General features: G+C 37.9%; 1 protein-coding gene across 2 annotated transcripts in view; it reads left to right on the top strand.

The window, feature by feature from the left end:
- Window positions 1-16,977, top strand: part of LOC127624340 (syntaxin-binding protein 5-like) — a 111,531-nt gene that overhangs the window by 60,294 nt on the left and 34,260 nt on the right. For both annotated transcript variants that reach the window (XM_052099127.1, XM_052099126.1), the window contains exons 6-9: window positions 5,556-5,619; window positions 7,492-7,575; window positions 14,472-14,595; window positions 16,569-16,647. In XM_052099127.1, the coding sequence (XP_051955087.1) occupies window positions 5,556-5,619; window positions 7,492-7,575; window positions 14,472-14,595; window positions 16,569-16,647 (351 nt within the window). The remainder of the gene's footprint in view (window positions 1-5,555; window positions 5,620-7,491; window positions 7,576-14,471; window positions 14,596-16,568; window positions 16,648-16,977) is intronic.

Raw genomic sequence — 16,977 nt, 5'->3', positions numbered from 1 at the left:
TTGATCACAACATACTTCTTGACAGGCTGGAAAACTGGGTGGGGCTTTCTGGGATGGTCCTAAAATGGTTCAGGTCATACTTAGAAGGGAGAGGTTATTATGTGAGTATAGGAGACCGTAAGTCTGAGTGGACGTCCATGACATGCGGAGTCCCTCAAGGCTCAATTCTTGTGCCACTCCTGTTCAACCTGTATATGCTCCCAATGAGCCAAATAATGAGAAAGAACCAAATTGCTTACCACAGCTATGCAGACGACACACAGATCTACTTAGCCCTATCACCTAACGATTACAGCCCCATTGACTCCCTGTGCCAATGCATTGATGAAGTTAACAGTTGGATGTGCCAAAACTTTCTTCAGTTAAACAAAGACAAAACTGAAGTCATTGTGTTTGGAAACAAAGATGACGGTCTCAAGGTGAATGCATACCTTGACGCTAGGGGTCAAACAACTAAAAATCAAGTCAGGAATCTTGGTGTGTCTCTACAGTCAGACCTTAGTTTCAGTAGTCATGTCAAAGCAATAACTAAATCAGCATACTATCATCTGAAAAATATTGCAAGAATTAGATGCTTTGTTTCCAGTCAAGACCTAGAGAAACTTGTGCATGCTTTCATCACCAGCAGGGTGGATTATTGTAATGGACTCCTCACTGGCCTTCCCAAAAAGACCATAAGACAGTTGCAGCTCATACAGAACGCTGCTGCCAGGATTCTGAGCAGAACCAGAAAATATGAACATATCACACCAGTCCTCCGGTCTTTACACTGGCTCCCAGTTACATTTAGGATTGATTTTAAAGTATTATTACTGGTATATAAATCACTCAATGGGCTAGGACCTCAATATATTGCAGATATGCTCACTGAATATAAACCCAACAGATCACTCAGATCATTAGGATCACATCAGCTAGAAATACCAAGGGTTCACTCTAAGCAAGGAGAGTCTGCTTTTAGCTATTATGCCAGCCGCAGCTGGAACCAGCTTCCAGAAGAGATCAGATGTGCTCCTACAGTAGTCACATTCAAATCCAGACTCAAAACACATCTGTTTAGCTGTGCATTTACTGAATGAGCACTGTGCCACTGTGTGTCCGACTGTTTGTACTGTATTTTATTTTATTCTAAACTGTTTCAATTATTCTTATTTTTTTTATTCTTATTTTAATCTCTTCTATGTAAAGCACTTTGAATTACCATTGTGTATGAAATGTGCTATATAAATAAACTTGCCTTGCCTTGCCTTGCCTATCGGCGCGATAATAATATTTAGTTTTTCCCGGGTATCGGCCAATAATATATCGGCCACTGATATATCATGCATCCCTAATTACAATAGTGTATGACTTGTAAGGTGATACACTTCAACACACTCTCACAGAGAAATTGCAAGGAGTCATATGACGTTTCTAAATTTGGCTAATTCATATGATATGTCAGACAATGACATCGTGGGACAACGTTTCCATCTAATACACGGCAATTACTTCTATCAAACACAACAGCTTCCTATCATGTTTACACACTCTACTGATCGGTTAGGTTTAGATAAGGGGTTTAGGTAAGGGCATACTATTAATAAGCATGTCCTTAACGCCTCGGAACTCGAGCTTACTTCTGCATTGGACACCTGGGCATTTGCTCATGATGAAAACGTATAAATTTATACAAACAAAATTGTTCCAATTTTCATGAGATTGAGTTGTAAATTTGTACGTTTGCACTACATAACCAACTACATTTACAAGCTTGTTCGGGTGACTTTCGGGTGGTAGCTCAACTGAATTATTATTACACTTGCGATGCAAAGGATTGCAGTACAAGTCCTAAAGAGCATGCAAGTTGACACATGAGCTGAAAGTGTCATAAAAGCATCACAAAATGACATAGTTGATGCAGTTATTTTGCTTTTCCTCTCACATTTGCTTTTTATGTCACTGCCGGTTAGGTTTAGGTTTAAGGATTAGGGTTGAGAGCTAGGTTTTGTTTGTTTCAAACTCGATAGAGCATTATCCTTAAAAACATTGTTTGTTTAGGAGAACATTTAACTCACCTTTATCACCCCTGGTTCACCTTGGAACTTCCACAATATGTGTAAGGAACCACGGAATATAATTTTGCAAAAAGGTCGGCACAGTCAAATTTGAATGAGATCAGGATGAATTTGTCAGTGACACCACAGGCAGCATTATTGCATGAAAGATCATTTTAAAGGAAACAAGAGAGCTTTATTTTATAATCATGCAAATATTTAGTGACAGCAAATATTTTTTCCCCTGATTTTTTCCCTGAATTCTCATTAGAAATTGAGTTATGTTTTGAAACAAACAAACAAACAAACAAAAAAGGACATTTATTAATTCATTTTCTACTTTGAACCACTCAATCTGATGCCATTTTTCGACCAACCATCAAACTGCACACAGGATTGTGTGATATCATAGGAATTGAAGGATACAAGGGTCTATGCTGCCTTCAAAAACCCACCAGATGATGGCATCTTAGTAGGCAGGATGTTACACAAGTATTGAATTTGGATGTGCCTTGTTGCTTTCCTGTGTTCGAATACTGCCTGCGAAGGTGGCATTTTGAAGCTTTTGGACACCACGAGAGAAATAAGAAGACAAGAATTGAGAGGAATCGGTACATACTGTAATACAGTATAATAATTATTTGGATCAATGGTGAAAAGGATAAAATTATGTAATTATAAGGTGTCTTGAATGAATGATAAACTGAGGGTGGCAGTCACAGAATGAAATTTTGCCCATCCTATTCTTGTTGCCATGGTGATCAGATCTCTTAACCCAGCCTCTTAAAGTAAGGGCTGAGAGATAAGAGGGAATTAGGGGACATAAATTAAGCATTTTGAGGTCTAAGGAAGCAAGTGTTGTTCCATCACTCTCTCAACAAAATTGCATCTTCACCTCTGTGTAATACCCCCCCACACACACACACACACACATACACTTTCTAAGACAAACACAAACATATGCTAACAGAGTTCTGTCACTCTATTTGTGACAATGCTTTTATTGAACTTGTGACCTGAGTTACTGTGCCAGGTGAGGGTAGCTTCATTTCCCAGTGGACTATAAATTGATAAAAAGAGTAACCTTCATAAACTGCAGCTGAAAATCTTAATTCATCTAGATTACCAAGCACACATTATCACATCACAAATAATTAATAAATACAATTACTTACAAATGGATGCTTTACAAAGGGGTTGAAAATATATATATATATATATATATATATAAATATATATATATATATATATATTTATTTATTTATTTATTTATTAATTTATTTTTTTTTTTTTTTGGGGGGCACTGAACCTTAACATCCAAATCCCCTTGTAGCTCTAGACTGGTTACCCACTGAAGCTAAGCAGGGTTGAGCTTGGCCAGTACCTGGATGAGAGACCTCCTGGGGAAAACTAAGGTTGCTGGAAGAGGTGTTTGTGAGGCCAGCAGGGTAGTGCTCACACTGTGGTCTAGTCTATGTGGGTCCTAATGCCCCAGTATAGTGATGAGGTCACTATACTGTAAAAGGGCACTGTCTTTTGGATGAGACATTAAACTGAGGTCCTGACTCTCAGTGGTCAATAAAAATCCCAGGGCACTTCTCGTAAAGAGTAGGGGTGTAACTCCGGTATCTTGGCCAAATTCCCCCCATTGAATCTTGTCCTCCTAATAATCCTCATCCATTAATTGGCTCTATCACTCCACTCTCTTCTATCCACCAACAGCTGGTGTGTGATGAGCGTACTGGTGCCCTATGGCTGCTGTCTTATCACCCAGGTTGATGCTGCACACTGGTGGTGGTTGAGGAGAGTCCCCTGTTCACTGTTTAAAGCACTGTGTAGTATCATAAAAGCACAATATAAATGCAACATTCATTCATTCATTCATTGATGCATTCATTAATGTACAGAGTCATGGTGCAGTGCTATACTAGCATAGATAGTGCCTGGCAAGCCACAATTATGGATTGTGGGTGGTTAGTGAATATTTGCCATGTTTTTGGTTTGAAAAACTGCATGCTAAAGTGCCACTTGCCTTTCAGTTCTATAATCTTTTTTAGATAATTAATACATGTTTTATTTGCGCATTGTTTGTTTCGATCATATCTTTAAGAATGTTGTTCTAACCTAAAGATTTGAATGAGATGAGACCCAGAGAACAAGCAATGTGAGAAATTCTTTGAAAACATCCTTAAGACATATCTTATTGTTTCTGATGTAATTCTGTAAAGGTTAGTGGTCCTGTGTTATACATTTTCATTGCTCTTGTAACTGTCAGTCACATCGTAGACATTCAGCAAACACTGGAGGAGAAAGAGACGGATCAGGACCCCTGTCTGTCGAACCTTCATCATCGTAACAGACGTATATGGTTCTGCCACTCCTCATCAGACTGTAGCGCAACAGAATGTAGCTGGAGAGGAGAGAAGGACCCCTGTTTATGCCACGGCTGTCACCACTATAGGCGTCTATGACTGTGCCCGAGAGCCGTCAACAGCACAGTTGGCTTGCTGCATAGTCAAAGGGATCAGACTCCTGCCAATGCAATCAATGTGGACTTATGGGCAGCCACAGTATTACATTGCTATATTTGTACCTATTGATCGGGTCAGCTTGTTTTGTAACATAGAGAGAAAAGAAGTAAGGAAAACAGAAGGTGAGGATAGCAGAGGATATTGCAGATGATCATATTTACATTTGAATCCCATAAAACAGCCGTTTGTCCATGTACAAATGCTTCATTTCAGTAGGTCTGTGCTGTATTTATAAATTTAGGATGCTCTTTCCAGTCCATTGGGCTGTTTCTTAACTAAATGAATGAGGTTGTATTATTCATTGACTGTAAATGAGTGTGCAGTGCTGATCTTCTAAAATTCCTTATGTATACCATCCAAAGGTTCTTTAAATCGTTTAACAAAACTTTAGCAATGGAAAACTGTGAGTTCAAACTGACTGTCTGTATATGCTGTGAATACTTTTATAGTGCATATTTCAAAAGCCTAATGGAGTCCTGCAAGTATCTGAATGGGGATATAATCAGATTAGACTGGTTTTAGTTGGACAATATCAAATATAGGATGGCTTTACTGGAGTCTTTCATATAATGGATAAAAAAACAAACAAACAAACAAAAAACATTCCATTTATTGTTATGTAAAACCATATAGTTTCAAACAGCTTTGCATGGCAAGAACCCCCCTCTTGGGATTTTGTAATGTATTGTTGTAACTTATAGTCCACATCATGTGGCTGATAAAACTCTATGATCCAATTCCATACTGGTCTTCTTTTCTAAACTCCAGACCAGATTAATTAGGCTATATCATGTATAAGTCGCTCTTACAAATGTTTTGTTCTTTCATAAATGTAATGTCTTGATACTTTATTCCAGTATTATTCCAACCTATTCCAATAAAGTTTTTCCTCCATCCTGTCTCTTTTATCAATCCATTGTCTCCAATAACTCATTTACAACACCCAACATCAATCTCAGACCTGTGTCTCTCTCTCTGTCTCCCACAGGTCCTCCAAGGCCCACCCTGGCCCAGTCGTTCACATTAGTGACAATCCAATGGATGAGGGCAAGGTAAGGGGAGGTCTATCAAAACTGCTTCAGAAGGAATAAATTCTCAATGACATGAATAATTTATTTCCCTTTCATTGCACAAAGCTCTTGTTTCTTTCCATTTTGAACTCATAAAACATTGCCTTCCTACGGATTGCACAATTCAGTAATTGGTCTAATCTCACACAGCTTGTTAGCAAATTATGTTGTTTTTGAAAACAAATGATGGTGGAGATAAGAAGAAGATGAACAAATATTCCAGATACTTCCAAATGCATCTTTTTATACATTCATTTTACCTTCACTAATTGCCAATGCACAATAGAGCAGAGGGACTGGCAAACACCTGCTGGGCTTTTGCCTTCATATGGATGACAAACTGTCTGTCTCTTTCTCTGGCAGCTGGGAGATCCTCACAGGCACCTTTACAGTGATGAACCACTCACTCTGTCCCTCTCTCCCTCTTTCTGTCTCTCTCTCCATTTCACTTCTGCCCCTGAACAGGCCATTGATCCATAACAGGCCTGCTCAGTTCTTAATGGGTCTTAAAGTCCTTAGACACATTGTCCCCTCCCTCTTGGCTGGCAGAACACTGACACTTTATCAATTCATTTCCAGTATTTGAATCTCTGAGAATAGAGAGGTTTAAAGCTTAGATGACAGGAGTTATATAGTTGTAATATATTAATACATTAAAAGATTCTGATTTATGGACATTAAAACTTGCTTTACACTTTTATTCTATTCCTGCTCAAAAAAATCCAGTTAGTAGCTGTGTTTTGGAGCATGATAGTTGGTTTGAAGCTGGTCTAAGTTGGTTATAAGCTGGTCCAATTAGGCAATGACTCCAATAACCAGCTTGACCACCTTAAGTTGGTTTGTTGCTCGGTCAAGCTGGTTTTTAGCTGGTCTTCTTGCCATCATGTTTCCAAAAACCAGCTGACCACCTTAAAGGAATAGTTCACCCAAAAATGAAAATTCTTTCATCATTTACTCACCTTCATGCCATTCCAGATGTGTATGACTTTCTTTCTTCCGCAGAACACAAACAAAGGTTTTTAGAAGAATATCTCAGCTCTGTAAGTTCTTACAATGCAAGTGAATGGTGACCAGACCTTTGGAGCTCCAAAAATTAATAAAGCTAGCAAACAAGTTATCCATACAACTCCAGCAGTTAAATCTATTTCTTCAGAAGCGATGTGATAGGTATAGGTGGAAAAAAGATCAATATTTAAGTCCTTTTTAGAATATATCTTCAGTTTCACTTTCATAATGTGAACGAATGTCCTACACATCTGGGATGGCATGAGAGTAAATGAGAGAATATACATTTTTGGGTGAACTATCACTTTCATTTTTTTTTGTTCTTAGTCAAGCTGGTTATTGATCATTTTAAGCTGACGTGTTGCTGGTTCAAGCTCATTGGATGGTTAGCCAGCCAATGTTCCTTAAAGCCATAGTGGCCACCTTAAGCTTGTTTTTTTTTTTTTTTTTGCTATTGCAAGATGGTCTACCAGCTTGTACCAGCAAATGACCATTTTGGGCCAGTTAATAACAAGCTTTGAACCAGCTATGTTTCAAAACACAGCAACAAGCTTATACTGTTTTTTTTTTTTCAGAAGTGAGTTTTGAGTGGGATGTTTGTTTGCATCATAATGTTTATTAAAATGACTGAACATTTGTTTTGGACTAACAATCTGATTAAGGACACCCTAATAGCTGTTTAAAGTCTGCATTTATCTGCAAAACAATGTATTTTCATATTGAAGTCACCACCTGCATGAACTCTCAGCAGTTTACAGGTCTGGTTCAACATACTGACTGTGTATTTTCTTTCCTTGAACCCCCCCACACACACACACTCACACACAAACATCTTTCTTCTCGTTTCAGCTCATAATAGGATTTGAGTCTGGAATCGTAGTGCTGTGGGATTTGAAATCAAAGAGAGCTGAATACCGGTACACTTACGATGAGGTATGTATTGTCACACTGAAGGTTGTATTTCAGGCTTCTGTCGCCTGCAGTGGCAGAAACGCTAAGAATATGGAAAAGTATAAATCAAATATTCATGAAGTTTTGATTTGAATAAAGAAGGCAAATTAGATCTCTTTAAGTTGGAACATAGTTTTTGTTCGGCTTGGTGCTATATCATCAAAGGAGCATCAGTATTATCAGGTTGTAGGACATAAGTAGAAGAGGTAGACTGTGTAAAGTGATTTCTCTCTCTGTCTCTCTCTCTCTCTCTCTCTCTCTCTCCCTCTCTCACACAGTGGCCACCCAATGGCTTAGAAATTTCTCCAATAGCAATAATGGTTGCTACACCCTCACATGTCTCTCTTTTGTTGTGAACATTTTATTTCAGCTCTATATATTTTCACTTAAATAATCCATATGTCTGCAAGTTCATTTTATGTCTGCATGTCCTGGGAATTGTTAGCTTGCATCTGAAAATCCAGTTGAACATAAAGTTAATCTGCCTCTCCACTTTAAGATGGTTCGATGGCTTTTGTTAACAGTGGCAGTCAGTGTATGTTAGTCATTATGATGAGCATGATGTGCCCAAAGCAAACGTGCAAATTAATTAAATCAGACACACACTCAATGTACACACACACGTCAAATCCATCTCTTACTTTGTCTCTTTTTTGTGTGTTTGTGTTTAAGTGAGAGTTAATTTCTCAGAGAACAACTCATCTGTACCCTGATGAATGGCTGTGCTTGGGTGGAAGTCTGATTTATTCCTGCTTTCATTTTCCTTGATTGATTAGTACAGCAGAGATAAATGTCCTACAATCTACTGCTCCATACGGGTAGCAAGTTGGGTTGAGAATCAGCAGGGGTCTGGGAAAATGATATTATATCGGTATCTGGGTCGCAATACAACAATATTGTGAAACTTTAGTGTTTAGTGAATCCCGATTCAAAGCTATGATATATTGCTATCTTTTACTCACTTGTTTCTCATTCATCATGATTGGACTTGCTTTACTTCAACAATAGAGCCTAAAAAGTAGCGTAGAGCAGTGGTTCCTAAACTTTTTTAAACTGCGGCACCCCTTTATGGTGTATTTTCCCCCATGGCACACCAACCACTGAATAATAAACAAACATGTGATTGAAAACACTCCTTTATTTAAAAATTACATATATATTAACAAATTAATTTAAAATAATGTAGCCATCAAGAGAGTCTCCTAAACATTGCTTCATGTTTTAAAAGTAATTATTCAAAACCTAGTAATAAAATAAACTAATAAAATAGAGAACAGAGTCAACAGTGCTTTGCTTTTTTATTTGTTAGGAACAGCAGCAATTAATAATCTAAAAATTGTGATATAAAAACATTAAAAAAGTAATTAAATGAAAAACAGAACAACTTAAATTGACTGTGTGATTATAACAGCTGCAGCACGTCTATCAGTCTGCATTTACACTGGCATGGAGCATAGACATGTCAGTGCCAGTAAAAAAACAATGTGAGGAAATAGTGTACCTTGCTTCCAGATTGTGTAATGTTTATCATTACAAAACAATCTATTTCACCATGTTTTTTCTCAAAAATATTACTGTGAAAAATGGATCGTAAATATCGAATGTTGCTGTTAGACTGAAAAAAAAAGTATTGTGAGGTAAAACATCCCCACCTATAGCGAGGTCAAAGTCGCTCCATGAGACACCGCTACTTGTACGTCAGACCACACATGGAGCTTTACAGTTTACAGTTATGAAGGACAGAGCGGGAAAACGCTCGGACAGATTGATGAGACGTGTTTTGTTATGCAGAGATTGTCTGGGAACCTTTTATCTCTGAAGGGGTCACCAAAGTGCAATAGACACTGACAGCAGAATTAAAATCATATCATATCATTAGAAGCTTTTAGCGCTAAAGGGTGCAATGAGCAGCAGAATTAGCATGGAGGTGGTGAGGAGCTGTGCTGCTATAAATGGATGGATGCCCTGAAATAAGGAAAAGAAAAGCAGCAGTGCCAATGCAAATAGTATAAAATATGTACGGACACATTATGCCTCTTTCTTTCGGTATACTCCACATTGACTGTGATTAATGTATGGTAGGGAGAGAGATAGATTCTAATAATTTTGCTTTTGGCAATTTTCCCTCCCTTTTATCTTTTGTATCTTTATGTTTGTGCTAACATGTGGGCATGTTTTGTGTGTGTGTGTTGCTAAACATTTGCTAATGTGCTTTGGGTTGTTAAGAAGTTATTGCTTTCTAAAAGAGCCCCTACTAGGTATTTGTCATGGTATTATATGAAAACAATCCCTTGATTAATTTACTTTTGTTTAAAGTGATGACACAGTGTTACGTTTGTCAGAACCTGGTGAACATCTTTGCAGGTCTCTCTATATGAATCCTCAGGTGTATATACACACAGATTTTTGGATTTGTTATAATGGGAAACCGGGCCAGCTGATCCTTTTCTGGATGTCTTGTGTTGTGTTTTGTGTGTATGAGGGCAGTGGCAGCAATATTTTTGGACTGAGGAGGAGGATTGTGGTTGCCTACAGCAAAGCTATCAGACCTCTCAAGCTCTATTTGTGTGCGTGTGTGTGTCAGATGTATGACAATGTCACAGTTCACTGTCTCTGAGGTCTCTGTAGTTATCTCAAAGAGGAGGTAGAGAGAGAGAGAGAGAGAGAGAGAGAGAGAGAGAGAGAGAGAGAGAGAGAGAGAGAGAGAGAGAGAGAGAGAGAGAGAGAGAGACATATAGGAAAGAATAGAGGAGAGGTAGAGGTCTTGGTGTCTTTAAGGTGTCATTAATAAGGCAGACCTCTCTTATCCTTCAACCTTTTTTTAAAAAAGTTTGCATGCACACACAAACTTGGATACACTCTTTTCACAAATCCTTGTTACTGTATGGATTAAAATACAATAAGAATCAGAGGCTATGTTCAGAATGGAATGCTAGCATACTGTGTATGATACACTGAATATGGCTTGCTTTATGAGAAACAGGACACATACAATGCTAAATATTTTAAAGATTAGTATGCTACATTTTTGAAACATTAACATATTCATTTTGATACATTATTATTCTGTTTTTATTTCAGAAATAAAATCATTTTATTTAGCATTTTCATGCAATTTTGACAGTCCAATCAAATAATTAAGAAAAAGATTTAAAAAATCACGGCGATGAAGATATTTATTCATCATTCTGGAAATGGAATTTCAAACCGAGTGCATTGCATTGTGCAGTATTCCATGCAGGTTGCTCTGTTGCATTCTGCACATTTTGGCAAACCCTAAAATGACTGTACAAAATTATGATTTAAACAACATTACAGCTCAAATAATGCTTCAGTTTTAACAGAAGTTAGTTAAGTTTGTGCCTCACTGTAACCTTTTTTAAATAAAAGGATGTACGAATCTAAATATATTTTTGTGATAATCAACATGATGACAAATGCTGTCAATATAGCTTAACTGGAACATTCCTTTAATTAACTATTAAAGATTAACAAATTCTGTAAAAGTATTGTTCATTGCTATTCATGTTAACAAATGTAGTTAACTAATGTTAATTAATGGAACCATATTGCAAAGTGTTACTGATTCAGAGAGAACAAAGAGCACAGAAACCACACAAAACCAATGTTGAAGCCATTTTTTCTCAGCTTCAGTGTTGGCAAAGTTTGTCACGACTGAAGCAGAGAATCAGAGGCAGGACCCAAACGCAGGGTAAAAAAAAACAAAAAAGATTTGTTTTAGTGTAACAGGCAGGTGTAGCTAATAAACTAATAATAAGCAAACAAAGAGGCGTGGTATGACGCAAGACTGAGATACACGCGGCAGAACAGAAACATAACAAAACCACGTGCTCTCACAAGACACAAACACCTGAATGGCACATACGAATATTGCCAAGACAAAGAGGCAATATGCGCTCATGCCAACCACGCCAAACAAAGCAATGCCTTGCATTCTCATACTAAAAGCCTGAGCGTACATCGCTATGGCAAACACCACTCAATGCACGCCACAGGCGTCAAAACGAGACAGGACACCTGTACGAGAGTTCGGACACAAATAAACCCGACATCTCAGACCTCAGAAATGACCGAACCTCAGGTCATCATGAAGACATCTCGCGACCGGGGCATGCAGGGCAACGCGAAGGTTGTCCGTGGAGACAGACAATAACGATTGACTTGAGTGCATTCAGCCAAGATGACATAAACACAATGCACTCATGCCAATAACAGACGGAACATGGCGCATGAGTGTCTGGATCCCAACACCGAATCCGAAACCGAACCAGACAGGGAAGTCAGGATCCAGTCACCATGCTCCGGACATGAAACAAGACCGTCCGACGAGCGCACAGCAGGGAAACCACAACCGAAGCTGTGCACTCACACAAAGACAGAAACCGAAACCAGACAGACGTAGAACAATGATGTCACGGTCCTGTCACACAAAAACACAGAGTGACAGGATCATGACAAAGTTATTGTGCTTTACCTTTGTAGGGCAGTACTATACATTATATGGCAGACATAGTGAAAGTAGAATGGTAATATTATATTCCTAACAGTTTCCTTCCTCTCTAAAGCCATTTTCTGAACTCTTAGATCTCAGTTATTTAGCAAACGCATATTACTGTTAAATGACTCAGTTTTTCGGTTTGCCAGCCCTCTTGCTCTTTACTTTGACAGTATATATTATGCAAGCAACATAATCCCTCATAATTATAGTTGCCGGGTGTTGTGAAAGCAGCTTTGCATAAGCATATTTTTTTGTGTGTTCAACTCTAAGTTCCTGTGTGTGTGAACAGGCGTGCTTACGTATACATGTATTAGTGTTTGTGTGTCTGTCTGGCCCCTCCTCTCTGGATGTTCCTGTAATAATGTTGCATTCGGTTCATTGATTAGTTAGGTCTGCTGAGGCTCGTCCACACTGTCTGCCAGAGACAGAGATAGAGCCGCCATCATTATGCTAAACAAGAGGAGACTGAGCTTAATTAGAAAATAATGAGAACTCTCTTTCAGCCTTCTTTGTGCTTCCATTTGCTCTGCGTTCTCTTGATACATCAGCCTCATGCTGCGCATTCTCTCTCTCTCTCAATTCAATTTCGTTCCATTCACTGTGCTTTAATGGCATGACTTTTTCCACATAGTAATGCCATAGCATTCAGTCAATACAATAACAGTGCAAAACAAAGCTATAAAAAGTAATACATTTATTGATGCACATCAAAGGAATTATGGAAAGAACAAAGACAGAAGTTCTTATAGGTTATATCTCTTTGAAGCGCACAATCAATTACAAATTTGGATTTGGATGTTTCCCTCTGTGGGATAGTTGTAGATCAGTTTGGTTGGTTGCTTAGCTTGAGGCGGTAGCGCACCAACACTGTATTTTAAACAGGAAATTTCCATACACTGAAAGTGAAAATGCGGCAATGTGACACAATTACAGCCAATCAGAACATATTTGATGTTTAATGTACATTTATGAGGAGCAGAAGCATCTTGGACCAATTTGATTTCACATTAGGCGGGGCTACCAAGTAATAGATTGTTGCATATCACGTTTGCGGCTGGTTAGGGCAAATCCCAAATTATGTGGTAGAAGCTTTTATTGCTTGTTGCTTTATCACATTGTGTTTGGTTAGGATATGCTGTAATATGAATTCTGCTACATTGGTTGAATAACTGACCTCACCCCTCACTTAGTAAATATTACAACTGTTCTTTTTCTGATAATTGAGGAAAATGAGAGATACAGGTGAATCTATTACCATAAGGCCATTTCTGTGAATGAGAGAAAGAGAGAAATACAGTCTGTCTTTATAGCACTTGTCCCAGCATGGTTTTGGTCAAGGTCATTGATCTTGTTTCAACTTGGGGGAGGACAACATACAGGATTTTGTTTTACTATATTGATTGTAAATTTGAAAATGAAATGTTTTCCCAAAAATTGGGGGACCCCTTGAACCTTTTGATCTATGCTCCTGGCTCTATCACCTTAATTTAATGCCTGTTTGTGCTTTCGAAGCCTGAATCTATTCTAAGATGTGTTTCGAATCTAATATGGAAAATGTTTATACACAGAAGAAGGACAATTAGGCTAGATTTGAACTAATTTTTTTTATAGTTTAAATAAAAACATTAATTAATGCTGTGTTCACGTCGTGTCGAAATTACTGTAATTACGATTTATAGAGATTATCATTGTAACGCAGAGATTCTACTCGGAGCTGTTCACTTCCTCTGACCTTGGAAGTATTTGTTTTTATAGCAACACTCATAAAGCCAAAACTGCTTTGTTTTGATAATAGTAAAATATTAATTTATACATTCATTTATTAATTCACCTCTATATGTTTGTGCAAAATGTTTAAGAACAAAGAAAGTGCTCCAAGTAAAAGTGGCATAATAAAATGGCATATCAACTAGAAATGTGTTCACTGTTACTTTAAACGGTTGGGGACGCTGCCATATTGGTTCTTTTGACTTGACATCACGACTGTCAAGTTGGTGCTTTCATAGAATTCCAAGTTTACAACTTTGTAATTACAAGTTCTACAAAATGAAAGTACCAAAATTCCAGTTAAGATCTTACAAGTTCAATATTCTTAAGGAGATCCTAGCTGAAATTGCCATGGTTAATAGACAGTTAAGATACACAGCATTCTAAAGTATGGATGTTTCTGTAATACAGCCCATGGTGGTAGCCTGTGTTTTGGTACTGACCCACAGTTGACATCTTCGACATTTACAGTAGGTGTGAGTCCCTATCAGGAAATCTGGCATTGAGTTGTGTTCCCCATACATGAATTTCTGTACAACCGACTTTTTCTTCACTCTTTCTCTCACTCATGAATTGTCGTTCTCACTCACAGGCAATCCATTCTGTGGCCTGGCATCACGAGGGGAAGCAGTTTATCTGTAGTCACTCAGACGGCACACTGACCATATGGAATATTAAGTCCCCAGCCAAGCCCGTACAGACAATCACGCCACACGGTTAGTGATCTTTCTTTCTTTTATTTATCTTAATTCAATTCTCTCGCTCTCTCTCTCTCTCTCTCTCTCACACACACACACACACACACACACACACAGAGGAATCTCCATAGATATAATGATTTTTATACTGTACAACTATAGATTCTATCCCCTAACACTACCCCTAAACCTAACCTTCACAGAAAACAAAAAAAACAACAAACTTTATTTATTATGTTTAAGCGATTTTAATTATGGGGACACTAGAAATGCCCTCATAAACCACATTTTTAGCATAATACCCTTGAAATTTCATCGTAAACAACCCAAACCCGCCCACACACACACAAACACACACAAAAACACACACACACACACACACACACACACACACATTTTATTCAAATCCATTTTCTTCAGGATAATGATTATAAAATCAACTGCTCTTACATCTGTTTCTCAAGGTTGTATCACACCTCTCTTAAAGACTTGTCAATTCAGGATTGTAATTAGATTTTTTTTCTCCCTTCACAAAGCAGCTTAAAACAATCACCTCCTCTTCCTTATTTCCATTTCAAGTGAATCTTTAATTTCCATTCTCATTTTGTTCATCCATGGAGACTGCCTGCGTTGTAGTCTGTGATAGTGAGGCGAGCTTTTTAGATCCTGGTGAACCTTGTGCTCTTCCCTTTGGTGAACATCCGTGCCTGCTCTATTGAAGATACTCCACGGCAGTGTTCTCTTTATACAACAACACCCTCAGCCTCACCCATGCCTCCATAAGAGGAACACAACAGAGAGACAGATGGAGAAAGAAAGAATTCTAAGCTGAAAAATTTAAGTATAAACCCATAAATGTTTTCAGAAGGCTGCTGAGATAGTAATATATGATATGTGCAATGAGCGATTTTGGGGGCATTTAACAGTTTCAGGATTAGCGTTTAACAACTGCTTCAGAGTGTTACTTGCTCAGGAGGAGAGGAAATTACATAATGATGTTTCTTAGTGAACACTTTCTTTTGTTGAGAAAATAAAACTGACAAGAGGGGACTGATATGAATCTAGAGACTTTAATGTAATGAGTTCAGTTGAGAGACACTGAATATTGAAAACAGCTGTCAGCAATTAGTCACTAACTAGCTGAAGTGTTTTGCTATTAACCATTAATTTTTCATTAATCATCTCATCTCTTATTTTGCCTAATGGCGAATTACTTTGGTTTATTTTGAACTTATACTATGTTTTCCCATATTTCCTACTGAAACAGGATGTTTGGATGGGACATATTAAAATGCCCATCCTTCTTTTAAAAATAGCTAATGGCATTGGTTACATTACAGCCATGAAAAATTATTTGCATTTTGCTAGTCTTTTGCAGGTGGTTTTATGGGAGGAACATTTTTATTCTAGAGAGCATTTGATTGGACAAAAATCTGTGTCATAGTCATAAATATTTTTTGTCAGTTTTCCCAGTAGAGAAAGACTGTAACTTTTAAATGCATAAATTAGCTAAATGTTCATTTAGTCAACTTTTAGGAGTACATAAGCATGTAGCTTCAAAGCTAATAGACATAATTCCAATTTAACATTCAATCCACCTGTTGAGGTATGTTTGTGAGGTTTTTCTGTAATCAGTCTGGTTTTGACTGGTGTACCTTACATAGTTCTTCTATGACACACTTCCTGTGTGTTTGTTTGTGGGAGAGAGAGGCGACGTCCCAAGTGTTGCCTTCAGAACTTGCTATCTTCCTCCAAGTCCACATTACTGTTGACGTACAGTAATGCTGTTCGGTAGTAGTTTACTTTGAAGTCACGCAAAAATTGAGTAGGGGGTATTTGTGAGCATGCTTCTAAATCATAAAATGACAAATGGCACATCCTACAGTCCCATGGATTTAACAAGCAATCAAGCCTACGTCAAGTGCAACATTTGGGACAGGGCCAAAGACGGTGGTGAAGGAACTTTCTAAATAAGTCTGATACTGTTTCAGGAAAGCAGCCTAAAGATGGAAAAAAGCCAGAGCCTTGCAAACCCATTCTTAAAGTAGAATACAAGACCACAAGAGCAGGGTAAGTGCACACCTGTTGCTATTCATTTGTCCTTGACCTATTAATTTGTAATTTCCAGAATACCGGCCCATACTGATTTATGCTGGTTAGTGCTGGATAATCTGGTGGACTAGCATAGCAATGCTGTTCATGAGTTCACAGCAACTTTGCTAGTAGTGAGGATGGTTGATCAGGGAAGTGTTCACTGCACATTTTCTTAATCTGTGTTTTTGTTAAGCTTTCCCATAAAAATTTCTTAACATCCATAAAACTAATTGATAAGCTTGAGAAACAAATTTGTATAAGATATTAGACTTTCTGTCTTCTGTGTAACACAAACAAAGATATTTC

The sequence above is a fragment of the Xyrauchen texanus genome, chromosome 30 (assembly GCF_025860055.1).
Source record: "Xyrauchen texanus isolate HMW12.3.18 chromosome 30, RBS_HiC_50CHRs, whole genome shotgun sequence".
NCBI lineage: Eukaryota > Metazoa > Chordata > Actinopteri > Cypriniformes > Catostomidae > Xyrauchen > Xyrauchen texanus.
This window is presented reverse-complemented; position numbering and strand designations above follow the sequence as displayed.